Raw genomic sequence first — 23,391 nt, forward strand, 5'->3', positions numbered from 1 at the left:
TTCAAGTGCCTGGTTAAATATCTGAAAACACAAATTGACATGAATCCAACATACAAACTGTGCTGTAAAAAATGAAACTATATGGAATCTATGAACAGGTTGTGGGGAGGCTAGTGGGGGTCCTTGCTTCATCTAATTCCTTGGCCTGAAAACTTTTGAGCAGCACCCAGCTGCAGCCACTAGGGGTCTGTTGATGCTTTTCGCCTGTCAGTTGACCAGCTGTGATCACATGATCTTTGTTAGTGTCACATGACGACAGACACCGTCTCAAGCTAACTAGCTCCAGTGACAGTGCTAGCACAAAATGGCTGCATTCTTACAGTGGAGGAGATTCGTGTTTTTTGATAAAGAAACGGTGAAGGATCCAGGAGATAATGGGAAAAACCTGCTTCTCCCGGCTGGAATATCGGCGTGTGATTCCGGTCGTGGCCACATCGTTCTTGGAGATATCCTTCACATCATCACATGACAACACATAAACATGAGCTTGAATGACAGCACAACATTATGGCGCACCCAGCGTACTGTCTGAAAGCAAAGTGTACCTAACAAGTAACTACATAGCTAAGATCATAAATGAACGTTATCGACATTGTTAGATCCTTGGACAATGAATGGAAGAAAGAGAAGTTGTAGCTATAGGACGTTAATTCGAATGTGATGCATGTTTGACAGGTTTCCAACATAACACTGTAGGTTGCAATAACTAAATGATAGCCCCTTTGGGACCCTTGTTTACCTATTTGTATTGGGAAGTCGGTAACAAACCTTCCCAATACAAAAAAGGTAAACAAGGGTCCCGACTCCCGAAAGAGGCTAACTAAATGGTAGCTCTGGCAGGCCAGGATAAAGAACCAGAAAAGAGATCTGGAAAAACATGTTAGCTTGGTTAGTTGGGGTTCTATACAGTGCTTTTAGTGCAAAAGTGATAACATGATTGAAATGTCTAATCTGTGAATTTCTTCCAAAATAAACATAGACTATGTAAACTGGGGACCCCCCACCCTGACAAGCACTACATGTAGATCTGATATTTTCTCAATGTTCGCCTCTTGCTTACTTAACAGTTTGGCCAGTTTGGTATTAAAAGGGTCTTGAAAATCTTTAGATCGACACTTAATAAATGTGCAGATACCCTGTATACACTTATGTTGGGGTTTCTTTCTACCATTGAGTGAGACATTCTTTCTACATGTTCTTTTCTTTTTTCTTTTTTTTTTTTTTACATACAGCTACCGGTAATCAATCATTTGGGGACCCCACCCCACACAATACTTTGGGGACCCCACTTGGGGTCCCGACCCCAAGTTTGCATCATTGTATCAAAGGGCGAAAACATTATAGAGATGATTAACAATTAACTAAAGTAAGCCTGTCATTATTTGTACATCCAAACAATAGCAATTTGATGCCAATTCATAAATATCCTGCTTTCATCCTGGGACCAACAGCTTAGAGCTTACAGAGTTGACCTTAACCCTTTTAATAATACATATGGAAGGCCAGATCTGGCTCATGACACGCTCTCTACAGTTGTCATCCTTCCAGGCCTACAAATTGCGGGTAACCCACATCTATCAGCTGAAGCAGCACAGCATCCTTGTGTCAGTGGGACAAGATGAACATGGAATAAACCCTCTTGTAAGTTAGTTCTATAACTTCTATCGCACTCACAATAATTACCTGCTTCCCTGATCTAATAATAAATTCATCTGTTCAAAAATGTTCATGAAATGTCAAACATTTTCAAAAAACAGCGGAAAAAGTAGATCAAGCTTACAACAAGTGTGGCGGAGAGAGTCGCAGCCCCAGCCTGAAGCCTCAAAAGTCTAGTATCTCCCTCGTTACATAGGGATATCCCTTTGGAGTAATTGGTTAAGGACTTTTCACGCAGGAGGACTGGGTTCAAAGCCCGGGTGGGGAGGTTCGGATCACCTCCGTTACAATGGTGCCGTGACCCGGATCCGGGCATCCCCGTAGGAGGAGGTCTAAAGGGGGGTGAGTGTGGCGGAGAGAGTCGCAGCCCCAGCTCGAAGCCTCAAAAGTCTAGTATCTCCCTCATTCCATAGGGATATCCCTTTGGAATAATGGTTAAGGTATTGGACTTTCACGTGGGAGGCCCAGGTTAAAGCCCGGGTGGGGAGGTTTGGATCACCTCCGTTACACATGCATTAACAACATTTTCATGATCGTGACTGTAGTGTGTCCTATGTAACTGGTCTTGTTTTCTGAAGTGTCACGTGACATACTGTACATTACTCTTATGACACCTCCCAGGTGAAAGTATGGAACCTAGACAAGCGAGACAGTGGGAATCCTCTGTGCACCAGGATATTCCCTGCCATACCTGGCAACAAACCCACGGAGGTGTCATGCCTCAGTGTACACGAGAACCTCAACTTCATGGCCATTGGTGAGCTAAGAGTGTATTTCTCAACCTTACTGATTAGCTCTATTGCAGTGATTCTCAAACCTTTTAATATCAAGGACCCCTGCCCAGTTTGATATGCCACAGACCCCCATAGGGATGGGACGATAAGCGATATTATCGTTTATCGCGATAAAAAACACCCACGATAATCGTATCGTGGAGATTACATTTATCGTGAAATCGTCCTCTGTCATGCACAGGGATCACCTCACCTTTTATTTACCGAGCTGCATATAATACGTACTTGATACAGTCTTTTTTTCACTCTACCAAATGGATTTTAATTATCGCGATAATATCGTAAATCGTGATTTCTTTGGTCACAATAGTCGTGATATGAAATTTTCATATGGTCCCATCCCTAGACCTAGCCTCGCAACAGCCAGGAAGCACATTGGTGGTGACGTAGCTCGGGATGGCTTGCGAGGCTACCCTAGACCCCCATAACTCTAAGAAAGCGCACAAATAGATTGGTTTAGTTTGTACACTCTGAGTTACAGACCTGTACGGGTCCATTTTGGTGCCTACTTTTCCTAACAATCGATCATTTGATTTAGCTGGGCCCCCCTGGAACCCCCTCAAGGACCGAAAACCCACTTTGAGAATCCCTGCTATATTGACCCGGCTGCCACAAAATGTTTAACTTAGCTTCTTGTAAGTGGATACTGATGACTTTGTTATTTCTTTGCAGGCTTCACAGATGGCAGTGTGGTGTTGACCAAGGGTGACATCACCAGGGACAGGCACAGTAAAACTCTGACCCTGCATGAGGGCACTTCCCCAGTTACTGGCCTTGCCTTCCGACAGATGGGCAAGGTCACTCATCTGTTCGTTGCCACTCTGGAGAAAGTCCATGTAAGTCATACTAATTATTACTCTTTGTACTGGTTCTGCAGACCACTTTTTGGGCGACTATTTGTATTATTTTCCTTTGTTTGGTGAAATGAATTCACTCTCTTGGATTTTCCGATGCCAAATCAGTGATGTTACTAGGTTTTCAATGTAATGGGTCCCGGGACCCACAGGTGGTCATTCAAATGGGTCCCAGAAAGGTTTTATGAGTCCTCAATATAAAGTTTACGCGTGCAAAATGGCATCGGACGTCGGTGGAATCAAAACATTGACATTCTATCGCCTGTTTAAGACTTTCTATGTGGATTTTATTTGTGTTAACGTAGGGTAAAGTAGGATGCTTTCACCCATGAACAATGGTGGTGTCTGTGGATTTTTTTTTTCTTTTTTTTTTACTGCGACGCGGTAAATTATTTTAACATGGACTCCAATGGAGGCGCATCCCCGGGACCCCAGGACCATGACATGAATGAGTCCCTGGGTGACTTGAATGAGTTTTTGATGCAGGATGCGCACGTAATGACATCACTGCCAAATGTATGAACTAAATTAATTAGAATAGTATCACATACATTCCCTTTGCCCTCGGAGTCATAAGCTTGCGCTGATTGGTCAGCTGCCATATCTGCCAGCCTAACCCTAACCCTTGACCAATTAGCACGGCTTAAGTTCCACTGCGAGCTGAACTGGCGTTGCGAGCAACCTGCAACATTCACAGAATGACTGCTTACCAAAAAAGGCAAGGCATGCTTGCATTGCAACACCTTTTTCTCCCCACACGTTGGAAATGTTCTTCCCGTTCCCAATTATCAGTACCGGTAATTTAATCTGTTAATTTGACATTTAAAAACAAAATGCTATCTTGTCATTGTCTTTGTGAATTAATAATAATAATAAATAAATAAATATGAGTTGTTGTGATAAACAAATTATCACCTGACATTCGTCCATCTTATCCAAACCCGGCCAACAACACAATGTGCAAGAGACAAATTGTATGTTACACAGGTTATACAGTACATGTATGTGCTGGGCACCTTTTGGTGCAAGACACTTTAATATCATAAATCATAAATCAGTCAATCAATTTATGTTTAGTCCCTAATCTGACTGTTTTACATTTATTTGTTCCAGAGTTTAGTTAGATTTCAAAGATCCTGTTTTATAAATGAATAGTTTTTCGAGATATGTGACTTCTGTTTTTAAAACAAACTTTATTATAAAAACTCTTAATATATATTATATTGTCATACTGTCAGTAATTAATCAAATGCGAAATGCTTATTATCCAATTTTATACCATCACTTACAGATTTAGCCTGTAATACAATAATGGGTGCCTATCTTGAGATTTCCTCAACTGCCTGCCATCCCTTGATTTAAAGCTATACTGTGTAAGATGCTCAACTAGTGGTCAGTAGCCCTATAGCAAACCGCGGTCGTGTCCGCGTCTTTCGCCCGTTTTTCGTACCTTCACACCCCCGCGTCTGCCTCCACAACGCCGAGAGCTATCTTTAGAGGGGTCCCTGGTTCCTGTGCGTTCAGGCATTCCGGAGAAACGGACTACTTCACCCTGCCTGGTAGGCGAGATTACCTTTTGAGTAAAGAGACACACGGGCGACTACAAATATGGCCGCCATAGCGACCCCACTTCAAGATGCGCTGTGATTGGCCGGCAGTGTATAACCCTCGCTGTGATTGGCCGGTAGTGTGATGACGCAATTTTTCCGCGAAAACCGTTCCCCGGTAGGGATCATAGAAAACATATAAAGAGAAGGCTTTAGAAGCTGAAAATAACGGAGAGGGGGTTCTAAAACTTTAGCGATTTAACAGTTAGGACAATTTTAAGATTTGTTTTATAAACAAAGTTACATGGTATAACTTTAAGTCAACCATCATTTTCTCCTCCATGGGCAGTGCTACACCCTATCCATCAAGGAGTACCCCAGGTTTGAGCTGGACGCACAACATGGCTGTGCGCTCCGCTGCTCCTCCATCACGGATCCCTCCCAGGACTCTCAGTTCATTGTGGCCGGTGATGAATGTGTGTATCTGTACCAGCCGGATGAGCGAGGGCCCTGCTTTGCTTTTGATGGACACAAGCTGTTGGCCCACTGGCACCGAGGCTATTTGCTCTTGCTCATTCGGGACACAAAGTTACCAAACAAGTAAGGAGAATCTTAAAGGACAACTTTAGTTTTTTACAACAAGGGTTCATATTTTAGATTGTAATTAAAGAATATAAACGACTAGACCTTACCCGTTCGAAGATATGTGCTCCAAAATATGTCAAACGCACCCGGTGAAAGTGTGAGAGAGAGAGAGAGAGAAACATTCCTAACTGTGAGAGAAAGGGGTGTGTGTGTGTGGCAGAGATGCCCACGAGTCTCATGATCACGAGTCGAGTCGAGTCAAGAGTCTTTGGGGGAGGAGTCCGAGTCGAGTGTCGAGTCTCTGGGGGACGTGGGGGACGAGTCGAGTCGAGTCTCAAGTCTTTAAGTGGCGAGTCCGAGTCGAGTTACGAGTCTTTATATACATATATATCTTTTTTTATTATTTTTTATAATGATCTAGCCTCCAGCTGAAAAAGTTAGATGGCGCATCATGATCACCCGGTACTCACAGATACAGCTACAGCAGCAGCCAGAAGCCATGGCAGGCTAAATTAGGAAAGACACATGCATGTATGTACTCACAATCACGCTACGGAGGCTGTTAAATGTTCCACGATTAATAATAATGGATCCATTTCCCCCAGAAAACAGCTCTGAAGTAGACCTCCTGCCTCTCCTTCCTCGGTGAAAGGTCCTTGGAAGCAACGCAGTTATGTCCAATAGTAGCAGGGTCCCCGGCCGTCCGATCATCATCCAATGAATAAAATAATCCCAAAACCAGCCACACTTCAGTTGCTTGCTTGACACTTAAATCCTTTTTGTAGACCATTGTAGCTATCTGTACTGACATTTTCCTAAGACAGCTTGAGCTAGACAAGTACTCAAATGTTGTTTTTAATAGGAATTGCGAAGCAATCACAATTTTTCTATTTGAAGAAGCCGCCAGAGCTGGACAGTAAGCAACATAACACTTTACTGCAGTTACTGCCGTAAAACGTATCGCTACTGGTTACCATAGCGACGTGTACTCTCAGTGGGGATTGGACCTGGGAATACATTTTACATCACTGTCGTAAACGTTTGTTGCCGGCGTATAATTAATATACTATATTAATTAAATTGTACTGGCAAGTGCATGATTGTATTCATGATCACTCCTTTACTGTATTAATATAAACAGACAGTATGTCAGGATTGATACATTACTTAGTCATTGATACAGCATCATTTTCAATAGCAGTTTTAGTTAAGATATAAATTAAAAAAAATAAACGTGGTTCAACATAATCTTTATTCCAAAATAAAGCTTTTCTTTTACTTCTTTAGCATAAAGTTTTTTTTCCCTTTCATTTCCACTCCCCTCCTGCTTTTTTAAAAGCTATTTTTCTTTTTTAAAGTTACTGCAGTGCTGTGAAGAATCCTGACAGCACAACTGTAACATTACGGGCATATTTGGCATAACTTCACGTTAATGCTTTGAACAATAATTACGTGGGGTTAATTAGTAGATGCAGCTGGTGGAATTGACATCATGAAGAGAAGAGCCCACCGGAGAAAAAAGTGAAAACCCGACGCTAGAAAAGCACTGTCTCACGGAAAATCCTATTATCTTATCAAATTATTAAACAAATGCCACGTTAACTGAAGTAGAATAGCTGATGATGAGCTAAACATATGTGTTTTATTTCGCCGTTTTAATATTTAAATCTTATTCTGAAAGGCTGCATGCAGCAGCTGTCCTGCCTACTGCTGCTACTGAACTAACAGCCTAGGCCTAGGCTACTGTAGGTTTATTGTTCAGCCTATAAACCTCTCAAAATCAACTATGGCTTATATTGTTTAGCCTATAAGGCTCCCAAAAAATCAGAGTTGCAAGCTATTAATCCACCTTGTCATGGCGCGTCGGCGTCTAGATATCATGGAAAGACGCACTATAGCCTATACGTGCGAGCGCAACAGATACAAAAAACAATTTAATAATCCTCTAGCAGTGTAACAGTAGGGCTACTGGGCATGGTAACCTCACGTTACTGCTTTAAACAATAAGTTAACTTACGAGGGGTTAATGAGCTCAGCTATTAGACCTATATAGCTGCAGCTGGTGGTAGTGGAACATTATTAATATTATTACGAGAGGAGGCTGCGCTCTGGAGAGAAACCCGACGTTAGATAAGCAGGTTCTCACAGATAATCCTATCATTTTATACAATTATTGAACAAATGCCAGGTTAGCTGAAGTAAAATAGCTGATGATGAGCTAAACATATATGTTTTATTTCGCCGTTTTAATATTTAAATCTTAGGATGAAAGGTCCATGCAGACGGCTGTGTCTGCCACGCTTTGCGAGACAGACTGCGGTTTTCCCAACGGCCCTGAGCTGCGCGCGGTCCAAGTGAACACAGCGAAGCGCTCCTGGGCTGGCCCCCACCGTTGCGCTTAAGTACGTTGGGAAAAACAACGCGGTCGCCGCTGTCTCCGTGCGCAACACTCAGCAGCACAGCGGCGCGCAGCCGCGCAACAGAGAAGAAAGAAAGAAGAAAGGAGAAGGAAGGGCAATATTTGTCGTGCTTGTCATGCATTATAGTGCTTAAAATAAAGATTGTTCACGTCGTGAACAATCTTTATTTTAAGCACCGCTCATAAGACTCGTGAACTTAACGAGTCTTATGAGCACGAGTCGAGTCAAGTCACGAGTTTTTGAGGGGCGAGTCCGAGTCGAGTGACGAGTCGCCAAAAGTGTCACTCGATTCGACTCGAGTGACGAGTCTTTAACTCGAGTCCCCATCTCTGGTGTGTGGGGCTACAGATCCCATGGCCTGGAGGAACGGACCGTAACCCTGGCAACAGACAGCAGAGTTCAACAGAAGTGGTTAAGAAAACGCTAAGAAACTGCTTTAATTTGGGAGAAATGAAATTCGGGCTCCGTCAGCGTTGGTATAATGCTAATGGCTAATACCATGTGAACTTTGGTATCAGTTGCTGAAGCGAGTGAATAGATAAACGTAGATAAGCGTGAGCGTTAGAGCGTTAGAGCGTGAGCGTTAGAGCGTTAGAGCGTGAGTTTGCTCCTTTATTAGTAGGATGAGTGCTGAATTGATTTCATTTACTTCTTTCTATTGTTTTAGAGATTCTTATTTCAGTGGTTGGGGGCATGCGTGCAAGTGGCTAAATATGTCATTTTACACAGAATAAGCCCATTCCCAAGATACAACGCAACCTCTCATGGTTGGATGTGACTTATGGGGTCTAGAAGTGCTACTGTAAATAGCAATAAAGAAACTGCTGGCTTATTGTGTCTAAAAAGACATATTTAGCCACTTGTACGCATGCCCCCATGTGTACGCGTGCCCCACATTTTAGCACGGTAAACGCGATAAAACAATAGAACAAAGCAATGAAAACATTTTAACACTCACCTTTTCTTTTCTCTAATTACAATCTAAAATATGAAACCTTGTTGTAAAAAAACAAAGTTGTCCTTTAACCATTTTATGTTGTCTATTCTATTCAGAAAGCTCACAGCGCGTAGCAATGCAGAGATTTGCTTTTTCAAAACAACATTGTTTACATTTAGTACATTCTGTAAATCTTTGAAAAAGGTTTGAAGCATTTTAGTAAAAAAGGACATGCTCAAAATAGGGACGCCAGTATGAAAGTGTATCAGTCGTTTTCTGATATTCTGCATACAATTTAACAGGCATTAAAGGGTAATCCCATGTAAAGTCGTGGATATGCAAAATCAGCAAAAAACACATTTGATCTATAAAGTATTAACTCATTTAGTGCCACCCCTTTCACCACTAGAGGGCGCCCAGTGGCCATAGAAAATCCCATAGAGATATGCTGGTATATGCAGAAGCCCTGCAGCCATGACTTGCCTGAACACTTTCCTTTGTGCATGTACAGGAAGAGGATGAAGTTAGCTTGAAGTTAGCTATTGGCTACCAAGCATTTTAGAAGCCTTATTTTCGTCAACTTAGCCATGATTAAACCTTGCACACCTCATGCATGGGAAAAAAACAGAGAAGAATGAGCTCTAAAAAATCCAATGCAATCCTGGATTGCATTGGAGTGGATTTGTGCAGTTTTCAAACAAAAAAATCCGATTGGAAATCCGTTCAGGCATTCTTGAGATAATCGCCATTATGTTTTACATGTTATGTAAACAAACATGGCTGCCCTGTATGTTAGATGGGGTTGTATGGGGGTGGAACATGCAAAATCGCGATTGAAATCATGTTCACCAGATTTGATGGGGTCCAAAAAAAAAAAAAAAAAATTCAAAAAGTTTTTTTTCAAAAAAAAAAAAAATATATTTCTTTTTTTTTTTTTTTTTTTTTAAAGCCGAACTTGTTCGGGATCGGCACTCTGCGATACGATAATAAAGCCGAACTAGTTCGGGATTGGCACTCAATGAGTTAATATACTGATTTACATGGATGATGCCATATAGCACTTTGAATATTACAACGTGATTTACGGTACATAAAACTGAAGAAAATGTGTTTTTATTTGAAGTTGTGATTCTAATGGCTCTGTTTCTTCTACATCCAGGTCTGGATTTGCTAGCAGGGAGTCCTCACCCTCAGAAAAACAACTCCTAACCATCTATGACCTGGACAACAAGTTCATCGCCTATAGCGGCTCTTTTGATGACATCGTGGACGTGCTGGCCGAGTGGGGCTCCTTCTACATCCTGACCAGAGATGGCAAGATGTTTGTTCTCCAGGAGAAGGACACTCAGACCAAACTAGAGGTGAGTCCCAAAGGTTGGCTACCTGTATCTCTCTTGTTCTGATACCTCTGAGGTCCCCGGAAAGGACGCGCTGTGATTGACTAGTAGTTACTTTGATCGGCAGGTGTACCTTGTGAGACAGGGAACTATGTCCTTGCCCAACGGGCAAGTGCCTCTGAGACCTTAGTGTCAACCCCTGCCTAATACTAGACCTAGACCAGGGGTCGGCAACCCAAAATGTTGAAAGAGCCATATTGGACCAAAAAACAAATCTGTCTGGAGCCGCAAAAAATTATAAAAGCCTTATATATCGTTGTTGTCGGGTGGAAACCTTGTATGTCCAAAACTTCGTTTTGTATTTATCATTTAAAAAATGAACTAAACTAGTGAAAACAGCCGATCTACAAGCACACAACGCCTCGCACCGCGAGGCGTTGTGTGCTTGTAGATCTGCTGTTTTCACTACTTTTGTGCGTCAGTCTTGTATGATGAAGCAGGGCTTTACTTTGCGAAAAAACAAACAAACATACAAATTTGAAACTTGGAGATACAAGGTTTCTGCCCGACAGTGACGATAAAAAAATCGTTAAAACAACATTTTTTTTTTTTCCCCATCATCTTTTTCCATTTTCATACATTTTTGAAAAAGCTCCAGGGAGCCTCTAGGGTTGCGCTAAAGAGCCGCATGCGGCTCTAGAGCCACGGGTTGCTGAAAGAATTGTCCACAGCAAGATTCGATCCCAGGAGGTTTAGACAGATTAGTGAGACACACCATTGAGGCAGGTGCTGGATATATTTGAATGTGACTCGGGGCGGTGTCCTTGTTGAGGAAGGGGTTCCCAAGAGTTTTCAGCTCAAAACGCCAACACATGATTTGTGTCTTCCTGGGACCCGAAGAGAAAAAGAGAAATTATTTAGGAAAAACTAAAAACAAAACAATGGTCGACTTGTGACCGTTCTTTTTAGGACACACTGCTCTAAGGGAATGTTTATGAGAATAGTATTTCTTGACATTCCAACAGTCAAGATGTGTTTTTTATTTTGGTGCCTGTTTCCTTCTAGATGCTATTCAAAAAGAACCTGTTTGTAATGGCCATAAACCTGGCCAAGAGCCAACACTTGGATAGTGATGGCCTGTCAGAGATCTTCAGACAGTATGGCGATCACCTCTACCTAAAGGGAGACCATGACGGAGCTATTCAACAGTACATTCGGTAAGATTTCTCAAAAAACTAAAACATAAATAAAACATGAATCTACTGTAACACAGTTTACCATGTACTCTACTCCTTCGTAATATCACCAATATCAGAGGTATAGTGGTGTATATTAGTTTATTGAAAGATGTTTCAAATGGCTGACTCTCATAGCAAATGCATTAAACGCACATTAAAGATACTCTGCTGTATTACAGTCACCTTCTGTTATAACAGAGACAGTTAACATGGTACCACCAGGAGGCCTTTCATAATGTTAAATAAAGATATCATGCTTTTAAGTCAACAACATGATGAATTGTGGAATAGGAGAAAGCCACAAATGGTATAAAATGCAGACATTTTTATTAACACTTGTCTTTTATAACCATAGAAATATAACCATAAAAACCATGTCAAATAAGCAACAAGACAGCCTGAAAAAGAAAACACATTGTTATGGTACCTAAATAGCTGCATTGCATTTGAGACCATCGTTCCCCAGCTTTTGAACAACTTTTGGAGACTGGAAATACATTGAGTTGACACCACAAATTGCTGTTAAACATTTCAACCCTATATATACTGTACTTTGTTGACCAGGGTCCCCTTTAGGGGTGGGCGATATGGAAAAATACAATATCACAATATTTTCCCAAGCTTTATCACGATACAAGTAGAGACCTACTGATTTAGACCAAAATGCAGGTTTAAATTGAATTCTGCAATGAATCTCTGTATTAACGATTAAACAGGATTTTTTTTACAAGGCTCCCTCAATTGTATCACGATATATACTATATCTCTGAAAAGGCATATTGTGGAGACATTGTATCGTCTCAACGATATCACCTATCGCCCACCCCTACTCATGGGTCTATACTTAATCCCCACCTTTTATCCCTCTAGGCAAAATCTCTTTGCCAAATATAACTGATTTGCTGTGTTCGGCCATTTCCACCAAAATGTTTGGTAGGGGGACCGTACGCTAGGGTTCAAGTGGGTTAAGCCGCCATCCTCATTTTCTTCCAGCACCATTGGAAAGCTGGAGCCCTCCTATGTGATCCGGAAATTCCTGGACGCTCAGAGGATCCACAACCTGACCGCCTACCTGCAGGCTCTGCACAGGCAGTCCCTGGCCAACGCAGACCACACCACCCTGCTGCTCAACTGCTACACCAAGCTGAAAGACAGCTCCAAGCTGGAGGAGTTCATCAAGGTGAGTGTGACGTGACTGCTGTGAGTTAGGGCATTCACGAATAGTGATTTTTAGCATTCGAATTATTCGACCTCAAAGTATTCGAATAGTCGAATATTCGACAGGACTGGCCAAACTGTCAAATATTAAGTAAGCAAGAGGCGAACGTTGTGAAAATAGCCGATCTACATGCTCACGCGAGGCGTTGTGAGCATGTAGATCGGCTATTTTCACAATATTTATCTGTGGAACCGAGTCACATTAAATGTAATACCTACAATTCCAAGTGCTTGTCAGGGTGGGGGGTCCCCAGTTCAAATATGTTTATTTTGGGTATCACAGCCTAAAAAGGTTTGAGAACCCCTGGTATAGGGCATTAAAACAAATTCATCCACCAGGGGCATTGGCAAAAAGAAAGGAAAAAAAAAGAATATTCGACTTCGGTGAACAACGTCGAATAGTGACTTTGATATTCGAATATTCTAATATTAGGTGAATGCCCTACTGTGAGTCAGCTTTTCTTTTAGGACATACTCAGGGGTTAAAGTTCTCAGTCCTGGGGACTGATTTCAGTCTTGAGGATTCCATAGGAGCTATTTCTGAGATCAGTGAAGATCCATAAAAAATAAATAAAATAAGGTGTAGTGATGGCCACGCCGTGAATGACAATGTCGTCAAAACGCTAGTCAAGTGATCTCCAAACTAAAGATCAGTTATAATTTCAAGATATGAGTATTTGCTTTGGCTAGACTAGCAACAGAACTTAAGAAGATACTTCTATAAAATGTAGCTTGGATTGGCACACACATTCAGTGAAGGCAGTTCAGAACTTCAGGGAAACGACCCAGATATTGGTGTGCCATGTTTTTCAGACCATGTCACATATTGGGACATGGTCTGAAAAAATAATTCAGTCTTGGCATTCGTTTTGGCTTTAACCCCTGCATACTGTATCTGATGCTGATTCCAGTGGATACAAAAATGTTAGAATTGTTGTAATTATCCATATGAACCCTAGCATCCCTATTTACAGACTCACAATGCATCACAACACATTGAGCAGCGTGTAGATGGGCTACTTTCGCAACGTACAGTATAAACTTTAGGGTTTAAGTGGTTATAGAATATGGATTTTGCCTGGTTCCTGGTGTCATTGTTTGGACAAGAGGACAGGTTATGACCAGGGTGAGTGCTTGATTCTTTTTAGAGTGTTCACTCATTAGTCACTTTCCCTTCTGTGTTCAACAGAGCAGTGAGAGTGAGGTCCACTTTGATGTCGAGATCGCCATCAAGGTTCTGCGGCAGGCCGGATACCACAGCCATGCTGTTTTCCTGGCCGAGAAACACGTGCACCATGAGTGGTACCTGAAGATCCAACTGGAAGACCTGAAGGTGAAAAACATCGCTCTATGTAATATTAGCGGCACCGAGTGCCACGCTGCGAGCTTGTAGATCTGTCATTTTTCGTGAAAATCTGTGCAAGTCTTTGAATATTTCAAATCCTTCCAAGGTTTCTATGTCAGTGGTGCTCAAATCTTTTCATGTGAAGGACCCCCAAAATGATATGTATTTGGCCACGGACCCCCCCCCCCCATCTCAAAATATTTTGTTTCAGGGACCCCCCAGAAGCGAAAATCTGAGTTACAAATGTCCACTTAAAAAATACATATATTCAAAGATTTGCACGCATTTCCACGACTTTTCAAAAATAGCAGATCTACAAGCTCGTGAGTTTCTATATCTGCTATTTTTCAATAATAGCTAAAGTATAAAATAATTAAGGCCCCTCCACCTTGGGGCCCTAGTAACTCAGTCCCCCCCCCCCCCCCCCCCCTTGTGACGCCCCTGCACAGAACTACCAGGAAGCGCTCCGCTACATCGGACGGCTGCCGTTTGAACAGGCCGAGAGCAACATGAAGCGCTACGGCAAGACCCTGATGCACCACGTCCCCGATGGCACCACGCTGCTGCTAAAGGGCCTGTGCACAGACTACCAGCCCAACCGAGACGCCACCGACAGAGACAGCCTGGACAAGGGGGCCACAAATAAGGTCAGCCTGCCATGCAGCCTGTGTGTCATGTTAGGCCAAGTTCCTATTTTGTATGTGTCAATCATACAATGGAAACAAGGGGCTTCTTGTGTTATCATTTTAGCGTTATTGAATACGTGTACCTTTTTGCACACTGGTGATCAATCAATCAATCAATGGATCACTGGGAAATAATAATCCTGGAAATACCTCAGTACTCCTAAGTGTGCTTAAATTGTAATTATTCAAAATTCTGCTGATAATAATGGGTCATATTCAGTCGAGATGATAAATATACTTTAATGACCCAGTGAAACAAATAAATTGATATCTTTGATTTATTAAGGGATGTTTAGCAGCTCTGTAATCAAAGGAGATGATACAGTCTAAAAAATGCTTACTGGACAAACAGTTTTGACTACATTCAGTTTGTTTTGTTTTTCTTTGGCGTTTTCTTTAAGACTAAATCAAAATCTACTGTCAAATAGACTGATGTCACTGATAGACGCTATCAAACGGGTACCAAAACTCTGCAACAAGAACCCCGAATGTTGCAAAAGCTCCAGTAATGTAGAAATCCAGTTGATTAGGCCCTGTTAAGTTACAGCAAGTGATGGAATCTGTTTGAAATATAATGTCTACCTACTATACCCCCTTTCGTATACTTGTTGTGAGCTTGGCTTATAACATCAACGCTGATAACCATTGTTCAAATGCTTATCTCATGTCTTTATATATCAATACATCTTCTGGTCTCAGGCCAACTCCGAAGAGTTCATCCCAATATTTGCCAATAACCCACGCGAGCTGAAGGCCTTCCTGGAGCACATGATCGAGGTGGAGCCCTTCTCTAGTCAGGGCGTCTACGACACACTGCTGGAGCTACGGCTGCAAGACTGGGCGCACGAACAGAACCCTGAGGTTAATGCAAAACACCCGCTAATTTGTAATTTTTTTCCTTCTTTTTTTCCTTGATTTATACAGGGTTCCCACGGTCATGAAATTCCTGGAAATATTTTGAAATTAGAAAAAAAGAATTCCAGTACTGGAAAAGTTTTGGAATTGATCAAGGGTCCTGGAAGGTCCTGGAAAAATAGCTATGCATTGTCTTTGGTTATTGATTTTGTTAATACCTCTGAAATGACAAATTAAACATTGGCCAAATTGTCAAATATTAGAGGCTGAAATTGTGAAAATAGCAGATCTACATGCTCACAACGCCTCGCCGTGTTTTCCAAAATTCCTCTACTCTTAGTGCTCGTCAGGGTGCCGGGGTCCCCAGTTAAAATATGATTATTTCGGGGGTCACGGCCTGAAAAGGTTGAGAACCACTGGCATACACTAACCTGTCTTTAGGCATTGCACATAGGAGTAAGCGACTCGTTATTGAGCTGAATTATTGTTATATAGTCCTGGAAATCTGGTTAAATATTCTGGAAAAGTTTTGGAAAAGTTTTGGAAATGTGAGTTTTGAGTGATGTGAAAGAGCATCTTGTTCTTGTTTGTCTTGCAGAGAAAAAAGGTCCTCCAGGGGGCAGCACTGTCACTACTGAGGAGTGATAACACTGTCTTTGATAAGGCCCTGGTCCTCTGTCAGATGCACAACTTCAAAGAAGGGGTCCTCTACCTGTATGAGAAAGGCAAACTGTAAGTGTGCTTAACTCTCAAATACCTGGAACGCGCCCGAGTCGCGTTAGATTTTAACCACTTTAACCATTATTTTATGCTTTAACTTTAGAAAAATAGCAGATATACAAGCTCACAGCGCGGCACCGAGTGCCGCGCTGCGAACTTGTAGATCTGCTATTTTTGAAAAATCGTGAAAATGTGTGCAAGTCCTTGAATATCTTTGACACGATCTTTGACCCGACTTCTAAATCCTTCCTCTAAATCAGTAGTTCTCAAACCTTTTCATGTCAAGGACCCCCAAAATTACAGGTATTTAGCCACGGACCCCCATCTCAAAATATGTTGTTCCAGGGACCACCCAGAGCAAATATTTGAGTTACAAATGTTCGCTTTTAAATAGATATATTCAAAGACTTGCAAAGAAAAATCATGATTTTTCAAAAATAGCAGATCTACAAGCTTGCAGCGCGGCACTCGGTGCCGTGCTGTGAGCTTGTATATCTGCTATTTTTCAATAGTTAAAGCAGTCAATAATCCTAGGCCTAAATGGGTTAATACAAATAAAAAAAGAAGAGGATTTGGGTTTCAAAGCTGTTGCAAAGGGAAACCTTAGAAAACATTGACAGTTCTTCTATTTTGTTACGCTAGAGAAGGATTTCGGTACATGATAATTCTGACAACTTTGAAATGTCAATCAAGTCATTATCTACAGTACTTCACCCAACAGAGCATGTTGCTGGCCACTAGTCTGGCAATAGATGTATTGTTATTATTTATAATTGAATCCACAACAACTCTTCCATGCAAATCAATTAGCTGTGGCCCCACAAGATGCATCGATAAAACAATTCTCTCATTTGCAAATCCCGCCCCATTCTGCCCTGTTACTGTGGTGGTACAATTGACCCTGGGCAGATTCATTATGATGAGCGAAATCGCTATCAGCTCGCGGCGCCGTACTGCACGCACGCCGTGCTCCGCAGAGTGGACCGTTGTTGAAAGCCTGAAGCAACATTCTCCACTGCACAAACTCCACCCCCGATAGCAAAAAGTGAATGATTTTTTCTGGTTGGCCAGTCAGGGAGTCTCAGGGACCAATCAGAAGGCTGACAAACGGTGGATTATCGATGCATCAGTGGCTCAAGTGTGGTTTTGTGACGCAATTTCGTGATTTGGTAGATTGAAGATGTAGCCGTAGGACCCTACCTAAAGGTTTGAGGACACAGCCCTTTCATCATGCCTAATATGCTGATAACAGCTTTCTACACCACAATCATTTCAGAGTTGTTAGACAGGCTAGTTGTTCATTGTTCACTGTGGCAGATAGCCAATCCTGTCCTACAACTTTAGTTAGCTCAAACCATCCCAGCAAATACGGTCAGGACCTGAACCAATCAGTGACGTCTCGATTGGGGCCAGATCAAGTCAAATCATGACTAGTCAGATCTGGCCTAGTATATGACCTGATTTCAACCAACATAAATCCTGCCCACGAAAACGAACGTCCTGGATTAATCAGAGAGGGTCCGATCGAGGCCAGATAAATATCATAACTGGTCAGATATGTCCCAGAATATAACCTTATACGCTCATATTTCAACTAACATTACAAACAATAACATTAATCCTGTCAAACAAAAAAATCCATATGACGTCCTGGTAATGACATCAAGATCATCCCCATATGAGCTGTGATCTGGCCTAGTTCTGAACCTCACCGGAGTCAACGGAGGATGTCCTCATGACGTCATTTGGCTTGCTGGGATATATACTGGATTACTTTCGTTGAATCTGTCTGAGTATCAAACTCTACAACAATGTCATCATAATTTGAGTAGAATGCTGACCATTTCATCCATTTTCTGAACAGATACCAGCAGATTATGCACTACCATATGCAGAACGAGGAGTATGGCAAAGTGGTGGAGGCCTGCAAGCGCTTTGGAGACCAGGAGGTGTGCCTGTGGGAGCAGGCGCTGGGCTATTTTGCCAGGAAAGAAGAAGACTGCAAGGCCTACATCAGTGAAGTGTTGCATCACATAGACCAAAACAACCTGATGCCCCCTCTACTTGGTGAGTTGACGTTGCTTTTAATGCATTGTGAACAGAAATTCTAAATACTAATGAGCAAAATAGCAAAAACAAAGCAGTACAAATAGCATTTAACTTCAGTTTGTTACAATGGGGGTTTTCCAATTTGACCATGTTATAAATTAGTTAAGGGTTTGAATTTGTCATCAGGACACTTATTCTGTCTAAGAGCACAGTGAAATTATGAAATGGTATACATTATTTCTCCGTAAATCCTCCACCTTAGCCTGTAGCACTTGCCGTAGCCTTAATGAGCTTGCAGGCTTATGCAAAGGCTAAAATGTAATTAGATAGCATGTTATGTAGCACATGTCATTGTTGACCTGGCATCCTATAGTGTGTGTGCATTTACACATTCATGCAAGTGATGAAGTAAGCCACGAAGTGTGGCTTATGTGTCCATGTCCACCATATGTTTGCACATTAGACCATAAACTGCACACACGCACGCGCACACACACACACACACACACACACGCAAGTGTGGCAGATTACTGAGCATTATGTGTGCAGAATGTGGAGTCAGTAGGTGCGAGACCCTCTCCAACGCAGACTCTGAACTCTGAATGGGTGTCGGCCTTAATTCTGGTAGCTGGTTTGGGAATTAAAATCAGTTCAAAGTTATGAGCCACAATCTGAATAAGTTGCTGAGTCATTCACATTGTCTGGGATCAAATATACATCACATGTCCCACTGATAAACTGGACCTTTTTGACCTGTCCCACTCCATTCAGTAGACAACAATGTTGCTTAGTGTAACTTGTGTACGTGTTTGCTGTCACAGTGGTGCAAACGCTGGCACACAACTCCACGGCCACGCTGTCCGTCATCAAGGACTACCTCATCAACAAGCTGCAGAGGGAGAGCCAGCAGATCGAAGACGACGAGCGCAAGATCAGCCGGTACCGCGAGGACACAGCCCACCTCCGCTCTGAGATCCAGGAGCTCCGGAGCAGGTTGGTTGTTTTCAGGGTCCTTTAACTCATTTACTTCCAAGATTGTTTTTCGACTTAATTTTTCTTACCTTTTAAAAGTAGTCAAGCATATCCATCTCAAGTAAGATCCAGTAGATCGTGCACGATCCACATGCACGCCGCTCCACGGCGCAGATGACAAAAGATTGCACGTAAATCCATCAAACCGTTCCAGAGATACAAGCTAACTAGTTAGCATTGTTCATACCACAGACGCTAGGCAGGATCAGGTAACAGAGAATGGGCATTTTCCTGCAAAATGTATCTTTGAACTGTTTCCGGGTCAAAACAAGATGCGCTACTTTTTGATAAACCAGCGTTGGACTAAATTAAATTAAAAAGAAGTGAAGTTTATAAAATAATCCTGTCAACAGATCACAGAAACTGGGTTTTATTTTTCATTTTTACTCTATGTTGTGGATTGTTGATTTTTCTACCTTGGTCTTTACCATGCAGCGCAAAGATTTTCCAGAAGACGAAGTGCAACATGTGCAACAGCCCTCTGGAGCTGCCCTCCGTTCATTTCCTGTGCAGTCACTCCTTCCACCAGCACTGCTTTGAGAGCTACGCTGAGAGCGAGGCAGAGTGCCCCACCTGCACGCCGGAGAACCGCAAGGTCATGGACATGCTGCGGGCCCAGGACCAGAAACGAGACCTCCATGACCATTTCACCAGACAGGTGATTAGGGATGGGACCATATAAAGATTTCATATCACGATTTTTGTGACCAAAGAATTCGCGAATCACAACCATCAAAATATCCCTAACATCCATTATTCTGGGGCAGTACATTTGCCAAAAAATAGCACAGCTTGTAGATCGGCTATTTTTTGTGAAAAATAAAAAAGACGTATGGTTTACCAGATTTACGAATAGAGGGTTTAAATGGGGGGTTAAAATGTGAATTGATCCCAGTGCATGACGGAGGACGATTTCACGATAAATTAAATCTCCAATATACGATTATCGTTAGTGTTTTTTATCACGATAAACGATAATATCGCTTATCGTCCCATCCCTACAGGTGATCCACTTCATCGCAAGCTGGCAGGAAATGCAAACAAAATAGTTCGCACTATAAAGGTCTTCACACACAGAGAGCGTGATGAATCAATGATCTGAAAATGAGTTGTGGTTATTTCACATGATACTATTATTTGTTGATGCCTCAGACACACTAAATAAATGCTCCTCATATGTAAGTAAGGCCTTTAAACGTGGGTAAGGCTCTATTTTGAGGCATGTATAGGTACAAAAAAAAATTTAAGACTATTTTTATAAAGATTTTAGGAATAGTGGAAAATAGCAGCTCTACAAGCTCACAAAGCGTTGCGATGGACAGAGCTTGAGTGGTTAAGCTGGGCTTCCTTCCTTTCTGTTTACTGTGACATACACATGTAATGGGTAGCAGATTGCAATCAACACATTGATACATTTTTGATCTGTGTGATTTCTCTTTTTTTCCCCAGCTGCGTTGCTCCAACGATGGTTTCTCGGTTGTGGCTGACTATTTCGGCAGAGGGGTGTTTAACAAACTGACGCTGGTCACCGACCCTCCTGGAAGCAAGAATGTGGGAAATCTAGAGGTAGATCTCCAGAGGGATCTTCTCATCCAGACCAAAAGGAACAGCTAAAACACACACGTACATAACACACAACAATAGAATCATACGTGGAACCATGGCTCAGAGGCTTTTCTGCCGTTGCACAGGATTCACTTCATTTTATTAGAGTATAAACAGATGCCTGCTGCAGTAACCATGACGAAATGTGTTTGCACAGTTCCTGCTTGGGGACTCATAATAATGTATATAAGATTGAAACACGTCTTACTGTGTCTATAAACTGCTATGAACGATGCCTTCAACTTTTTGGTTATGAGCGCTTGATTTCATATTGCCCTGATTCATGTGCATTCCGTATTGTAAAGAAATACTGTAGCGTCATTAGTGTCTGTTATGCTTGCAGAATAAAATTGTAAAGGACTGAGTCGAGACAAGCCTATCAATTGGTCTATATTCTCTTCAGCCTTGTTTCCAGACTATATGTATTTTATGGCTGCAACTAATGATTATTTTCTCAATCAATTACTCTTGATTATTTCAATAATTGATTAATTAATTTAAAGTAGACATAAAAGTATTGTATGATCAATAATTGATTAATTTAAACTAGACCATAGAAGTATTTATTGTATGATAATAAAGTACAAGATTATGGCAAAGGCTCATTTCTGCATTCTTGAAAACAAAAAGACAATTACCGGCACTTATACCCAGCAAAAACATAACTTAATTTTACAATATGAAACTAATTCACATTTTGGCGTTTTAAAGATTTGTTTTGGGGCTTTTATGCCTTTATTGGTAGGACAGTAGACTGACAGGAAATTGGGAGAGAGATGGGGAAAGAGGTCGTCGGTATCGGGACTCGAACCCGTGACACACTGTCAGGCATCAGAGCCTATGTGGTATGCGCCTGGACCCGCTAGGCCAGCGGGCACCCCACATTTTGATGTTTTAACGGGGAGCGCTTCGCTGTTACTACGTGTCATCTTTTCGACACCCAAACCCAACCCTTACTGCAACCCTAACCTCCGTGGGGTGAGTCGCTAACCCTCCCGACGCTCCGTTGTCGAAATGATGACACGTAGTAGTAGCGAGATTTCACCGTTTTAAATAGCGTAATCACACTAAACCGATGACTAAATCGATTCCAGATCTAGATGTTCAATATAGAGGGGGGAAAAGGAGAGGTCTAGTTTACACCCCAGCGGGACTCTGGTCAACAAAGTACAGTATATACAGGTTTTAAGTGGTTAATTACTGAGAATGATGGCAGTTTGTTAATAATACAACTTCTGGAAGTGAGAGTCATGCACAAAACGGAACAATGACCGGAATAAAGACTGAAGCTTATTACTGTACAGTGCGTTCAAAAATGTATGCAGAGGCCTCAGGCAGCTGTTTCCTCCAGGCAAAGGCACACTCACTGGTTTGGTGGCCCATGACACTTTACTGTAGTTTATGCTGGCACCGTCTGGAAAAAGCACCACTACTCCAATATCCTAGAAAAAGGTATGAATGTTTGACAATAAACACTTTTTTTTTTTTTTTTTTTTTTTACTCTGTACTATCACCCAAATGAAATAATGTACTATGGGACTCTCACACTCCATAACAAAGTGTAGCCTGTTGACCGAATTTAATCTGCAAACAAAATCCTTTTTTTCTTTTTTTTTTTAAACAAAGCATATCATATTTCTCTATGACTGACCGTGGAAAGTTTCTCAGGGTCAGTCTGGAAGTGATGTCATGCCATAAATCAATCGCTGTCACGTAGACCAGTCCATATACATTTTCTTTACACAAAATGTGTGAGTCAAGCAGAGTAGTAGTAGACTTCAGCCCAAACCCGTCAATGCTCCTGGATTTCCCAGGAGTCTCCTGGATTTTGACCCCATCTCCTGGGAACCTCCTGGATTGGCAAATCTCCTGGATTTCTCCTGGATGTTGTATCAAACCATAGTTATAAGTATCATACTCCCAAAATTCTCCAGAACACAGGAAGTTAAATTTACTATGTTCATTTTTTTCAGGGGGAGGACCCCCAGACCCCCTGCTTTAGGGGTGGGGCCGTGGGGGCAATGCATGCAAGATCATACAGATATTCACTTAAAGGAGTAGTTCACCCCCAAAATGACTTTTTTTCTATTGATTACTCATGCCATGGAGAGTAGAGTTCAATAATATTTTTTGGTTTTTGTCACATTCCTAAGACAAAAATTTGATTCGAGTAAATTTACCCATCCGGAACGAATGGGGGTAGGGCCTACATTTATTGTTATCACATTTTTGTCTTAGGAATGCGACAAAAAACTAAGAATATTATTGAACTCTAGTCTCCATGGCGTGACTAATCAATAGAAAAAAGTCATTTGGGGGGTGAACTACTCCTTTAAGTAATGACTTAAAGTTGAGAAGTCAAGTCATCCTTAAAGATGTCTTACTTACCTCATAGGCCTATTGGCCTATAAGACATGATACACTGTCACTCATGTTTGCCAATAAAAACCTTGAGAACCGACTCCATTAGAGTGTTTGATTGTGTTTTTCGTTTGGTGTTGTTTGCTTTTTTA

The 23,391-nt window shown here is 41.8% G+C and overlaps 1 protein-coding gene across 1 annotated transcript; it reads left to right on the forward strand.

Moving 5' to 3' along the window:
- The first annotated feature begins 295 nt into the window (after positions 1 to 295).
- vps11 (VPS11 core subunit of CORVET and HOPS complexes) lies at positions 296 to 21,419 on the forward strand. Its single transcript, XM_080748839.1, has 16 exons — positions 296 to 446; positions 1,493 to 1,641; positions 2,278 to 2,413; positions 3,123 to 3,286; positions 5,201 to 5,451; positions 9,953 to 10,154; positions 11,196 to 11,347; positions 12,362 to 12,548; positions 13,776 to 13,919; positions 14,381 to 14,578; positions 15,317 to 15,478; positions 16,071 to 16,204; positions 18,057 to 18,259; positions 19,063 to 19,234; positions 19,709 to 19,931; positions 20,723 to 21,419. The coding sequence occupies exons 1-16, from the start codon at positions 305 to 307 to the stop codon at positions 20,885 to 20,887; spliced, it is 2,784 nt and encodes a 927-aa protein (XP_080604965.1). The 5' UTR covers positions 296 to 304; the 3' UTR covers positions 20,888 to 21,419.
- Positions 21,420 to 23,391: the final 1,972 nt, after the last annotated feature.

Source organism: Nannobrachium achirus (assembly GCF_963921795.1).
Source record: "Nannobrachium achirus genome assembly, chromosome: 19".
In the NCBI taxonomy this organism is placed as follows: Eukaryota; Metazoa; Chordata; class Actinopteri; order Myctophiformes; family Myctophidae; genus Nannobrachium; species Nannobrachium achirus.